The 14,403-nt window shown below is 44.5% G+C and overlaps 1 protein-coding gene across 1 annotated transcript; it reads left to right on the forward strand.

Moving 5' to 3' along the window:
* Positions 1 to 5,998: 5,998 nt before the first annotated feature.
* CGCS363_v009717 (UPF0507 protein) lies at positions 5,999 to 10,159 on the forward strand (the record flags this gene model as incomplete). The annotated part of the gene is made up of 3 exons (XM_036641566.1): positions 5,999 to 6,335; positions 6,397 to 9,333; positions 9,381 to 10,159. 3 exons carry the CDS (start codon positions 5,999 to 6,001, stop codon positions 10,157 to 10,159), a joined length of 4,053 nt encoding a protein of 1,350 aa, XP_036493020.1.
* Between the last annotated feature and the right edge of the window lie 4,244 nt (positions 10,160 to 14,403).

A 14,403-nucleotide genomic window follows, 5' to 3' on the forward strand; every position in this document is an offset into this window, starting at 1 on the left:
AAAATATTTAGTTTATACTTTAACTTTTAATCTCTCACTAGAGATCTATATAAAGTTAACTATATATAGAGAGTTAAGAAGTAACTAATAAAGAAGTTTAAACTCTCTATCTATAGATCTATTAGCTAAACTACTAAAATAGAGACTAATAGTTTCTTTATATATAATACTATTAAGGAAGCTAATAAAGAAGAAAATAATAGCTAGGAAGTATAACTAAGTTAATATATTATATCTATAGCTTCTATTAGGAGAATAAACTCCTTTATATTAGATATTAATACTAATAGGTATATCCTTAATAATCTCTCTATTTTTAAGGACCTTTAAGATCTCTTTTAAAAATTAACTATAAACTATATAAGTAGAAAGGACTAAATTAGCTAAGTTATTAGTATAGTTAGAGTGATTACTATTAAGCTAAGTAGTAAAAAGACTACTTTCTAATTATATAGTGCTCTTTATAAACCTTATAATATAATATAAATTATTAGTATTAGTCTTCTTTAGAAAATAGATATCTATTTTAATAGTTTAAATAATACCTTAGTTTATAAAGATATATCTAAAGTTATTACTAATTTTAAATAGGATATATAAGTTTTTTAGCTTTAGATCTATCCTTCTAACTAGAGTAATAAATTTAGCTCTCTTAAGCTAGATTACTAAACTTTTTATATTTATCTAAGGTATCTATTTAGAGAGGTAACTATTACTACTATAAGAGATATTAATATAAACCTCTTTAGAGTACTTTTTATAAGATATAAATATTATATCTACTTTATAGTAAAGTTAATATAGTAACTTAGTAATAGATAATAAGAACTACTAATTTAGGCTTTCTAAAAACTTTAGATTAACTTTTTAGAACTAATACTATAAGGTTTTAGAGGTATTATTTATAGTCTCTATATTATAGAAGCTTTTTTAACTTATAGATAGTTTTAAGTATTTAAATTAAAGAAAGAAGTAGCTATTTAGCTATAAAGCTAGTTTCTAAAGAAAATTATAATAATAAATAGTATTATTTACTTTTCTAAGGTTATTATAGATAATAATATAGCTCTTTTTAAAGTAATAGAACTTTTTACTTAAAAATAGGGTTTCTATTTAGAGATAGTAGCTTCTTACTCTTATTAGTAGAATAGAGAAGTAGAAAGCTTTAATAGAGCTATATAATAAAAAGTATAAGTAATATATATAGAAGCTAGCTTTCTTAAGTCTTTTTAGCTTTAATTAATAAAGACTTCTATAGAAGTTAGAAATCTACTATTTAATAATAAAGGTAATATTAGTCCTTATAAGAAACTAGTAAATACCTTTAATATATCTCTTACTATAAGAAAACTATATATATATTATCTTTACTACTAAAGCTACTAAGTTTATATCTATATTTACTTAGATAGCTATCTATATATAAAAAAATAGAAGATAAAGCTTAAAGCTAAACTTAGAAGATTTATAGGATATAATAGCCTTTATAGTAATATCTTCTATATTCTTATTAAAAGGACTAATAGTATTTAGTAGGTAAGAGATATAATATTTAAAGAAGATAAAAGAGAGCTCCCCTTAATTAAATTTAACGATTTATAGCTAAGAGAAGAGGTTAAGCTAGAAACTTATAAGTATAGTAATAAACTACTAACTATAACTTATAAAGCTAAGTCTTAGCTTTATAATTTAAATATAAAGTTATACTATTATATTTATTCTACTAAATAAGAATAACTATAAAAGGAGGTAGATAATTTATACTTAAAAGATACCTAGGAATTAGAGGGTAATAATAAATAAGAATAGGAAGATAAGCCTCCTTAAGAATAAAAAGAAGTTAGTAAGAAGGGGGGTAATTTACTAACCTTAGATCTAAAACTATATATACTAATATATAATATTAGTACTATAAATATATAGGTATAATTAATACTAAAAGAAGATTTTTTTCTATATTAATATTCTCTTATTACTCCTTTAAGTTAGAGTTCTCTTACTATCTCTTATTAGTAATAAAGTTCCCCTACTATATTATTATAGCTAAGATCCCTTATTATTTCCCCCTAAATACCTTAACTAATATAAGAAAGATTAAGGGGAAGACTAAGGAGTAGTAATAGAAGCTCTACTCTTATAAGATCACTAAAAGCAGCTACTTTTTTTTTAAGTTAAATAACCTAAATACTTAGAACTTAGGTACTATATAATATAAAGAAGTTTAATAGAGAATTTAGTAAGATAGAGGCTATAGAGATTAACCTAATTAATAATAAAATAGACTAAGAACTAATTATTTTTACTTTTTTAGTATTTAACTTATTATAAGTTTTTAGTTTAGAGATTTACTTATTTATAACTTTTAGGAAGTAGGAGGTAATAGAAGAAAGACCTCTAAAGTTAGCTATCTTTAATACTATAAAGACTTAAGTTAATAGCTTATAAGGGATAGATTACTAGTAGTTTAAAAAGCTCTTAAATAGCTTTAAATATCTCTTAAGTAAATAGGTATATAATAAGAAAGTTATTATAAATAGAAGACTTAATAAAATTAAAGTAAGATAGGTTATCTATAGTAACTTTTAAAATAAGGATAATAAGATAGTTTATACTACTATTACTAATCTTATTATTCTATAAGTCTTTTTACTAATTATAGTACTTAAAGATCTAAAACTTTACTAAGTTAATATAGTTATAGCCTTCCTAAATACCTTTATAGGAGATTAAGATATCTTTATTACCTAACCTTATAGATTTAATAATAGATCTAGCTAGTTCTATAAATTAAAAAGAGCTCTCTATAAACTAAGAGAATCTCCTCTTCTCTAGTATAAGCAAATTATTACTATCTTTAAATAATTAGAGTTCTATTTATTACTAAAAGAACCCTATATTCTTATTAATAAGGATAGTATTATAATATTACTTTATATTAATAATATACTTATTATAGTACTTAATATTAAGTAAGTTAATAACTTTAAAAATAACTTATATAACTTCTTCTAGATTAAGGATTTAAGTAAAATATAATAATTCCTTAGGTTTAAGATTATTTACTACTATAAGACAAAATAACTCTAAATCTTATAAGCTAAATATATTAATAATATATTAATAGAGAAAGGTATTACTAAATATAACTAAATACCTTACTACTTTAGTAATATTTAGCTACTAAAGATTATAGAATAATATAAAACGCTTACTAAGATATATAAATATTAAAGCGATCTAAGTAAGTTATAGTAAATTATAAATAGTATATAACTAGATATTATAATACTTATAGGTAGGGCTACTAGAGATTAATAATATACCTCTAAAAAGTATAATAAACTATTAAGATTAATATAGAGATATCTCTATAGCTTATAATAATTAGTACTCTACTTTAGTAGTCTAAAATACTTTATTAATAACCTTAAATTATTAGCATTCTATAACACTAGTTAGTCTAATTATAAAAAAATAAATAAGTTAATAGCTAGTTATATAGTTATATATAGAGGAGTACTAATTACTTAGAAATTAATACTATAATTATTTATAGCTATATTAACTTATAAAGCTAAGTAGATAAATTTAATACTTAGAAGAAAAGCTCTATTATATATTATAGATCTCTTTAAAAAGATAAATATCTCTATTTAATTACCCCTCTAGGTATATATAGATTCTATAAATACCCTTAATAATTATCTATTAAGTAAATAGTTACTTAAACTATGCTATATTAAGATTAAGTATTACTAAATTATTAATAATATTAGTAATAAGGATTTTAAGATTAACTATATCTTAATTTATAAGATAATTACTAATAGCTTTACTAAACTACTAATAGTAGAGAAGTATTATAACTTTATTAGAATATTAGGTTTATCTAAACTACTTATAACTAATAATAAGTCCTAATCTAAAGATAATATCTTAAGACTTAATCTTAATTAAGTTCCTTCTATTTATTTATTTCTTTTATATATAATAACTTTATTCCTTTATATCTCACTAACTAATTAACTTTTATAGTTAGACTTTATATTATTTTAATTACCTTAATTCGCTCTATTTAATAGTTAAATTACTAACTATAAAAGTCTTTTATATAAGAAGTTATTTAATAATAAAAACTTAAAAGGTAATTAAAGACTTTAACTTTACTAAGTTATAAGTTTATTACTAAATTAGATATCTTAGTTAGTATTTCCTTAAGTTATAACTATACTAAGTTTAACTAATAAAAATTAATTAACTTTAGACTTAGATAAAATTAATATAAGTTTAAAATTTAAAAGAGCAAAAGATTAATTAACTAAGTTTTAAAAGTATTATAAAAAGATTAATTTTTAAGGTAATATTAATTAAGAACTATTATATTTAATACTTAACTTAATATAATTAATAAATTAGAGGAGAGGTATTATAAAACTAATTAATAACCTAAAGATTACTATTTTTAGAGAGAGAGAGCTACTTAGAATATAAGATCTAAAATTAAACTAAAGAAAATAGTTTTTAGACTTATCTAAGTTAAAAGCTAACTTTATAAAGGGGAATTAAATAGTAAACCTCTAAATTATTAATTTAGAAGTTTAATTAAGTATTAAAAATAGAAGGTAATACTAACTATACTAAATAGCTATTTAATTATCCTTATAGAGATAACCTAAGTAGTAATACTAATATTAATTAGCTATATAAAAGCTAGAGGGGGTTAAGAAGTATTTTAGAATTAAGATAAAATAATAATAGTAATATAGAAAAGTAGGAATAATATATAGAAGTAAGAATAATATAAAACTAATATATAATTAATTAGATTACTACTTTAAGATAGGAATAGCTTTAATTATAGTGCTAGAGGCGTTAGCTAAAAAGGGGGTATAAGACAGTAGTTAGCTAGGCTTAGGCCTGAGGCCTAAAACCTAGCCTAAATCCCGCCTTTACGTAAGGGGTTAGCCACACCACTTTGTAGCTAGTTGCGCCTAGCGCTCATAGCTAGATTAATCAAGCCACATCACGCACTATCAGACAACCTCGCCAACAAATTGGGCAAATATTGAACGAATTGGCTGCTCAGCTCGGCTTGGCCACCAACGGAAAGAGACCTCGGTTGAGGGGTTCGTGAACAGGGGCGTCCTCGGGGAGAGGAGATTGGAGGCTTCAAAGGCGGCAATGTGGCTGGTGGCCCAAAATGGCAAGGCGGCTCGCTGGCTGCCTGTTCCGCCAACTGCCACTGCCTGTGATGTTCGTCCTGTGGAGTGGAGCAGATAAGATAAGGTTAAGACCGGGCCAGGCAGGCGGCTCTCCAGTGTCCTGCTCGGATATCTTTTTCTCCGCATTCCGCCCAGGCTCCCGCTTTCACGGTCAGGGCAGCTGTCAAATCAGAAGGGCCATAGCCCCCGGAATAGTGGAGAACGTGCTCCTGGGCAGCGAAGCTCTTCAGCGCCGAGACGGCAGGCCATTGGCGGCCAGCAGCAGCAGCCGGTGTCCCCCTGGCAGCGACGTCCAGTGGGAGCGGGACCTGGATGAGGTCAGTGCCTGGCCCACATCAGCTTCCACACCTTCCATGCTGCTTCACTGCTGTCTATCTGTCCAGGGGAATCGCCATCACCAGCACCACCAACCTGCATTCCCTAGCCTGCCTGCCTTCGTCATCACGAAACGACGCTCAACACCACAGCGACACCGACTGCCTCCTTGTTTTCGACCACACACGACACCCGCGATCCTGCATCACATTGGCACCAACAGCCCTCTCCGCGCACCCGCACTACCGCCGACACAGTCACTTCCGACGTACCTCGCCTTGAACCTCCGCCGATCCGATCCTCCTGCTCAGCTTCGACCCCGGCACCTCCGTGCCTCCGACCCGCCGTCAACCCGATCGCCATCCGCTCTATCTCGTCCTCTTCCTCTCCTCCTCCCCTCTTGCAATCCTGGCTTCCCGGCCGGGTGAGCTGGTCGAGAACGTCCAGCGCCAGTCGAATGAATGCAACCCCTAAATCCATTCCTCGCTGCCTTCTTCCGAAGCTCCCTGCCGTCACAGTGCACGCCGGTCCATCACCACATCCTCCTGGTCCCGACCACCGATGTGCTCCTCACCTCGCGCGAGTCCGAGAGTGGCTCGACCTTTCACGAGGTCATCACCTCCGAGGAGTTCCTAGCTAGCCACGTCTTGCGCATACCCGCCTCCAACACCGCCGCCGCCGCCGGTGGCAAGGATGTTGCACAAAACCTACGGGAGCTGAGGGGGAAGGCGAAGCAGTACCAGACCATCAACGGCCGCACAGTCGTCATTAAGGATACGCACGTCTACAGTAATAAGGGTGCGCCCATCCTGCTGACCAAACAGCCCATCAAAGACATCAGCTGACGTTTGCGACTTAGGCTTCAAGTCCCTTGCCCAGGCTCAACTGCTCAACGACGCGACATGGTATCCCGACCTGCTCGAGCCCCGCCAATGGCTGATATACTACATCACCCGACCCCTCGTCGGAGTATGGGACGAGATCAAGATTGTGCCGGCTGTGCTGATCGAGGGCATTGCGAGAATACAGGCTCTCGAGCGGAGTCGATCGGCAGCTATGGAAGGCGAGGGCGCCATGCTGCCCCGCAAGAAGGACATCAAGAGCTTCCACGACCTGCTGAATCACTTCCCGATCATTGCGCGACAAATGCAGCCCGGTTTGGAGAAGCTGTTCCGCGAGTTTACGACCGTCTTCGAGCGACCGCTGCCGCCGCCCCCCTCGGCGATGCGCATACCCGACCCCGAGCCCGAGGGGCCAATTGCGACCGCCATGAAAAATGCGCGCTCCAATAGCATGAACGCCGCCAGAAGACCCAACAGCATACCTAATGGGCTGCCAGTTGCGGAGAACTTCTACGCAGAGGACGATGAGGACGTTATGAGGGCTTCTCTTGAGACTGCGGTGACGGCGGCCATTGATCTGTTCCAAGGGGTCGACAAGCAACAGCTTTCAATGCTCGGTGCGACGACGGATTTGACTGGACCTCGGGTTGAGAGGCTCATCGAACGATACGTCACCGAAAACGTGCACCACCTCCTGTTCCCACGCCTCAGCGCAATGAAGCGGCCGTATGATCTCGAATTGGAGGCCAAGATCCGGCAGATGGAGTTCATCGATTTGTCGCAGCTGGGCATTGTCATTGAAGGCGGCTGGCGCGGGAAGCACGAGCTGACGATACAACTCGGTCTTGCCGTGGAGGAGTTCAAAAAGATGGCTCTCGCCCTGAGCCCACAAGAGATGCTTGACCTGCTGCTGTCGACCATCAAGGCCGTCACCCATCTGACGGACCTCTCCCGGGCGCAAGCGGCTTCTTCATCAGAAAAGCCTACCCTAACTGTCAATGCTGACACTCTCGTGTCGTTACTCCTGTTTGTGGTTATCCGAGCTCAAGTCAGGCATTTGCATGCGCGTCTCATCTACATTCGCCAATTCATCTTCATTGACGACGTCGACAATGGCGAAATGGGGTACGCCCTGAGCACGTTCGAAGCCGTCTTGGCCTACCTCGCTCTCGATTCATCGGGACTGAGAAGAGCCAGCAAGCGAAACAAGTCGCTTTGGGATGCCGTGTGCAACGGCACGATGGATGGAGTCAAACGGATCATGGAGCCGGACTCGAATGCGATTGTCGACGATGATATTTATGACTCGCCAGTGTCAAGTCGCCGGCCGTCAGGCACGTGGAGCTACACGAATGGTTCTGCGTCCAGGCGATCTTCCACGGCGGCTACAGCATCCGATCGCTTCTCCTCTGGCTCCGGCCTGAGCCACGTATTCCCGTTCCAAGTCGAGGACAGCGATACAGACCTTGACTTCCCCCTTCCTCCTGCGCCACGAAAAGTGAAGCGAGTAGCCATGGACACAAGAAGCATGTCCAGCGGATCCGAGATTTCTTACCACTCAAGAGCGACAAGTAATGGGACTATCGGCAGCGTGCTAGAAGGCGATATCTCCATTGATCGCTTATCGCAGACACACAATTCTTTCGGCGAGTCACTTCTCATGATGGCTGTGCAAAACGAGAGGCCCGAAATTCTCAAATACCTTCTGTCGCTAGACGAATACTACCCGCCAAAGATGATTCTCGACGACATCAACAACGAAGATACGACACTACTAAGCGCCGCTGTTCAACTAGGTCACGCGGAGATGATTAACACCCTCCTCAACTTTGTCATGGCGGCTGCGGCAAAAGAGCGCCTCAGGGAATACCTCGCGCAACAGGACATTTGGGGGCGCAGCTGCGCGCATTACTTGTTCCACGCGCCGTTCCTCATATCTCGCATAGGGAAATTAGTTCCCTGGCGGCAAAAAGACAAGAACGGCCAAACGCCACTTTTTGCGTTGTGTCGCTCCTATGACCATGTGCATTACCATGAAATGGTGGATGCCGGCCTTGACGCGGCCACGGAAGCCCAGGGTGACGGGCTTCCGCTCCACATTGACAACCATGTGGATGGCAAGGGGAATACGCTGCTTCACATTGTGAACGATCCCCATCTCGCAGCCAGGGTTCTTCAGCAATGCGATGTTGACGTCAATGCAACCAATGAAAAGAAGTTTACGCCATTGATGGTAGCCAGCAAATATGGCCGGCTGGACATGGTGAGGACGCTGTATGTGGATGCACGAGTCGACGTTGCAGCCCGAGAGCTCCGAAGCCTGACGGCCGTCGAGCTGGCCAAAGACGACGACATTCGAAATAAGATTGACGACTTGGCACTGTTTAGCATGCCCCCTGCGGCGGATGCCCGTATCACCGGTGTCGTAAGGGCCTTTTTTGTTGAAGATGCGACCATTCGCTTGGTCTTGAAATCGGCCGCCCCCGCCGACCACATGAGCTACACTGTCACTACTAGCCGCCGCAACCTGTCCGATTTCGAGCATCTCGGCAATCTTCTCGCGCTTGAGAACCCGGCGTCGTGGATACCCGCCGTAGCCGGCGTGCGGTCGCCGTTCCAGATCCCGTCGAAGCCGTCAAGAGCAGTCTTGCGGGACATCCAGACTAGGACCGACTGGTTCCTCAAGATCATGCTCCAGCACCCCACATTCGCTACGCACGAGATGCTGTGGGAGTTCTTCCTCGTACCCGATATCCAGCTGGGTATGATGGAGCAGAGAAGCAATCTGAAGGCGGAAACACGAGCTGAGAAGGTGCGGGAAGAGTACGAGCCTGTGAAGGATGTGCGGGAGGTCGAACAGTTTGTCGACCACGCCAGAGAGATGGTGCGGAGCGTCAACTATTCCACCAAGAGCGTGGCCAGAAGAGTCAACGCCATCGGGATCGTTGCATCAGGTAAGCCTCGCCTCGTCAATTGAATGTTCACCTGCTAACGCTTCCAGACCTTCATGATGCAGCAGCTCTTCTGCACCGCGCCGTATCAACGCTGCCGTTCCTGCCACTGGCATACACCACCGCATTGGAATCATACGTACGCACCGTCACGCCGATGCAATCGAACCCGTACGCCATCTTCCACTCCACATTTCTCGCATCGCAATCGACGATCCAGGGCCTCCTGTCAGCGCTGGCGCGGCCACCGGCGCTCATTACACAAATCTCGACCGCCCGCAAGGCAGTGGAGCGAAACTATAACTCGCTCAACCGATCGACACGGTGGCCACTCGGACTACTGGACGACACGCGACAACGACTCAACGAGGAGCGCGAGGAGAAGGCGCGACAGTCACAGGAGCAAGTAGACGATCTCGGTCGAGAGCTCCGGTACCACCAGCAAGTAGTGGCCGGGGAACTTGCCGGATGGCAGGACCTGCACGAGAAGATGGGGCGACGGGCGATCAAGGAATTCGCCAAGGGGATGGTCATCCAAGAAAGACTCCGGCTCGACGGGATGATGAGGGCTCTGCGCCGGCTGAGGGAAGGCAAGGCGGAACTTGCGACAATGGCGGAGGTTGTTTCAGGGCAGTCGAGTATGAGTCAATCGACGCACGACGGCATGGGGATGGGAAGGATGGTGGATGCGGGCGAGGGAGCCAGCAGCGCGGGTGCAGCAGCAGCAGCAGCAGCAGCATCAGCCGGCACCAGCAATGGAGTTGGCAGCAGTAGCAGCAGGCTGGGAGCGGGCGACGAGGCGGTGGCGAATGCAGTGGCAGGATTTTAGCCTCGCCCCCGGTTCCATGTTCGGCTGTCTGCTTTGGTATGGTCTGCGGGCTGCCTGGGATGATGTGCATACACGTCGGTCGTTGGAGCAAACCTCAACACCAAGAGCGACGCGTGGTATGGGAAATGCGACGCGTCTGGGGGCATCGGGTGGCTGTGACTGGGTGACGGGTGGAACGGATGACCACCTCGGGACTACGTTGCAGCAGCAGCAGAAGCAACACTTGGAGAAAGACACGGCCGGCGCTGGGTGTGTAGGTGTGTGTGGGATGAATGGGGCCACCTCACCTCACCTTGCATGAGACAAGACCACACACTTCCCGAGTTTTCCCATCAAACACTCGAAACGAAACTTTTTTTCTCTTGCGTCTCTCTCGATGTAGCAAGTAGACCACTTTTTCGATTCTGTCTTGTGCGTGTGTCCTCATTTTTTCTTTCCCTCTCTCCTTTATGATGGATACCCTTCTGGCGTCCTTGGCGTGGGTTTCAACTAGACGGTGGGTTCGGCGGACGAGGGGTGCCCGTTTTCCTGGGACATACAGAATAGACGATGGATACTACAGACCACAAACGCAACCCAGAATTTTTTTCTCTTTGGAAAGTGTATCCGATGGATGCCCTGAATTATTTCCACGTGTCTTGACTTACATGGTCCCTTGTTTGAAAATTCTTTTCCTTGGTGATGATGACTGTATGTCGGTGTGTGTTGGCCGCTGGGTCCCGCCGTTCATATGATTCAAGAAACCGAAGTGGACGGGGGTAAGAGTTCGTGTAGGGCTTGACCGTATTGTCGACGGGAAGCCGGGCGTAATTGCTATGGTGTCCTTTTCCGGCTTTTTCCTTTGGATACTCACCACGGTGAAAGTTGTGTAAAGACAGGTGAGTTGATGAAGACCCAACCACCCCGATTTTTCCGGGCAGACCGGGCATGCTCCGAGGCGTTTTCTTTGGTGTAGGGCAGCACCGAACCCGAACTGCCGGGGGTGGGCGTGGCACTTTTTTTTTCTTGCGAAGATCAGCCATGGGTTGGTAGTGTTCTTGGAAGCGACGTCTTCTTCCCCACTTGACGGCCAACGCTTTGTGACTCATTCTTCCTTGTCTAGCTATACTAGCTACCTAGTTAGATGGCTACACTAATATGCAACGATTGCAAAAGTGGGCAAAAGGTCATCATGCATGTTCAAGAAGAGAGAGGGAAGAAGACAGGGCCCGGGGGACCATTGGATCGAGAAACAAAAAGGCGGTCGTGAAACATCCCGGGAGGACGGCTGGGCCAATGGAGCGGTCGCGACACGGGTCTTGGGGTGGTGGTGCTTCCCGATTGGGCGGAGGGCGGATCTGCGGCGCGTCGAGATTGGGCGGCGCGTTGAGGGGAGTGCTTTGATTGGTGAGGAGGGATTTGACTTGGACGGGAAGGGGCACGGGCCACGGGAAGAGGTGGGGGTGTTGTGTGGCGGTACGTACCTGAGAGAAGCGAGAGAGGAAATCGAGGATGAGGCGCTTGAAGATGGAAGTGAGAGGAGGGGAGTAGGGAGGTTAAGCGCCTTGTGCGGCTGTGCAACGGCCGGGGGGAGGATGAAGAGAGAGGCTTGTGGGGTTTGTGCTCAGTGGGAAAAGGTCACGGTGCTCCCATCCCCCGTTAAATGGGACGACGATTGCCGAGATGGTATGGGTGCGAGGTGCGAATCATCGGGCTGGGAAGGGATCTGGGAGACGATGCTTGCCGCCGCACTATATGAGGGCCCGCGGAAGATGATTCTTTTTAATTCATTCAAGACAAGGCTATTGTAATTCAGCGTTGCAGAGGGCGGTTGTTTGGTGAGGCTTAGACATTGCGGAGGCGGGTGAGGTAGGCCTTCGGTGAGAGTGAGAGTGAGACTTGCGCGGCTATATCGTCTTCCGATGACGAAGCGGATGCATTGAGGGGAACGAGGCAGGCGCACATGATCGTCAGCTTCATCGTCGAGGGGCCGACTTCGGGGCTGTCTTTGGGGTCGGGTCGTGAAGGCTGAGGGTGTTACAGAGTGAGACGCTGGGCGGCTGGAAGGCTGCCTCTCTCTCTGTCTTTCAGATGATGGTGAGAGTGCTGACCGATGGACCTGCTGACTGTCGTGAGACCACCCCCGCTTAGCACTTTTCCGTTCCACTATGCTCTGTTGTAAGCGCCGTCCGCCGTGGGACCACCACCGTCCACTTCCAGCCAGGGCCGCCGCCGAGGATCGGGTGTTGTGTAGCCGCCCGGGCGGTTAGCAGAGCGGCTGTTTTAGATTGCGGGCAGGGAAAAGAAACAGCCGACACCCACCCCGCTGCGCATAGATGCTGTCTCGGAAGGAAATGCGACAGGCGCCTGGTAATCTTGGGAGCCGCCTGGCCTTTTCTTTCCCTCGTGTATTTTTTTTTGTTAAGTGCTGGTGTGCCCTGGAGTCGGTCGAGGGCGCGGGTGTCAGGTGAGGCGGAAGGAAATGAGGCGGGCGAGGACGGGAGAGAGGAAGTGTTGAAGGGGATGGGAGGAGGACTGCGAGGTGTGCTGGCAGGCAGAGCACACACACGGGACGGACAGGAAAGACGAGTTGGGAATGCCCTCGCGAGTGAGACGCGGGGGGTGCTGCGGCTGTTCCTCGACGCGACGGACGCTGAAGGGAGCGCAACCGCATCTGATCGCATCGCATCGCATGTCACGGCGACGCATGACATCGCGTCGGATGACGGTCCACGGTCCACGGCTTACTACGAATACACGCATCGCTACCGCGTCTAGGTTCGTCCGTGTCGCCATTTGTTGATGTTGTGTTCGTCCAGTGTGCCACCCCTGTTTCTCGTCTGTGTGGGGGAAGCTAAGGCAGCTCCATCTTTTCTGATAGTGGAGAGAGAGAGAGACAGAAAGGCGCCAAGAGGTTGAGCAGAGAGCTAATGCACGGCCGGGCTAGTCGGTGCCATGTGTCTAAAAATGAGTCATAGCCGCTGTGCAGGGGGTGCAGACGACGGAAGACGCTGTTGTGGACGGTGAGTGGTTGATGCCATACAGTGTCTTGATATTGCCGTTTAAACGGTCACTTTGTATGACATCAACTCGATCAAAGACAGTGTAAACAGTGTCGAATGCAGAGCTCCGCCTCAACGGGGTCTCCACCTTCCCAACCAAGAAACCGCAGTGAGTGACCTCAAGCCAGGCCGTCTCGATGCCCTGATACGCGGCCGACGAACGTCTCTCTTTCTTCGACTGCAGCAGCCATGCAGATGATGGACTTTGCAGCCTCCCACCCCGTGTTTCAGTTTTTTTGCTCTCTCAACGCCTTGGTGGGACCTTTCTTAGTGCAGAAGAGAAGCTGCAGTAGCTCCATCGTCCAGCAGACCGTCGTTGTGTCGTCGTTCGCTCGTGGCTGATCTGCTCCCACACCCCATGTCATTCTCGACGTCTCTTCTGATGCTACGCACGAGAACGACCCAATACGTATCTCTCAATTTTCTGCTCTTTACGTTCTCCCCCGGTCGTCGTATGTCGGTAAGCACAAGACAGAGACGTAGTCGTCCAGGTCTCGGCCCACGATCCGTCCATGGGACCCCGGGAACACCAAGCCGGGCATGCGCAGCCCACCCCCATCGCTGCGTTGTACCAGACCCATTCCCAGTCCCGTCGACCACCAGCACACGCCCTCGTCAAGGGTTCAGCAGGCCCAGCGGTGGCCGCGCGGGTCGTCAAAGTCGCGCACCGCATCGCCATTCCCAGATCCATTGGGCTGCGAGCGAGCCTCACCCGCGAGGATAAAGATGCCCTCCCCTCCCCGCGCCTACTGTTCCCTTTCGTTGGCCCTTCTATCTCTTCATCCTCATCCTCGTTCCTCCTCCTCTCTCCATTTTCTAAAACTCGTCTCCTATTATTGTTTGTTTATGCGACTGCTCTCAATCAATCAAATCTGTTGGAACTCAAGAAAAGGAAATCAAAATACACGTTAGATCTCGGATACTGTGGTCTTGTTGAACGCGGCCCCGGCTTTCTCAACCCCCTGCTTCACGGCAAACCTGCTCTGCATTATTTTTTTGCTCGCCAAAAGAACAACATCTCAAAGACTCTGGAGCTGGCCTCCTCCCCTCTCACGAAACACTCCCCGATAATTCCATAATCGTGTCCCGTCGCAAAGACAAACAACTGAAGCCACAATCACAATGTCCTCGTATGCAACTCCCCCGCCCGCCTCGCTCACTTACACCCATCCTGACGCTCCCCCCAGTCTGGCAGCGGACAAC

The sequence above is a fragment of the Colletotrichum siamense genome, assembly GCF_013390195.1.
Source record: "Colletotrichum siamense strain Cg363 chromosome Unknown KSG_Cg363_contig06, whole genome shotgun sequence".
NCBI lineage: Eukaryota > Fungi > Ascomycota > Sordariomycetes > Glomerellales > Glomerellaceae > Colletotrichum > Colletotrichum siamense.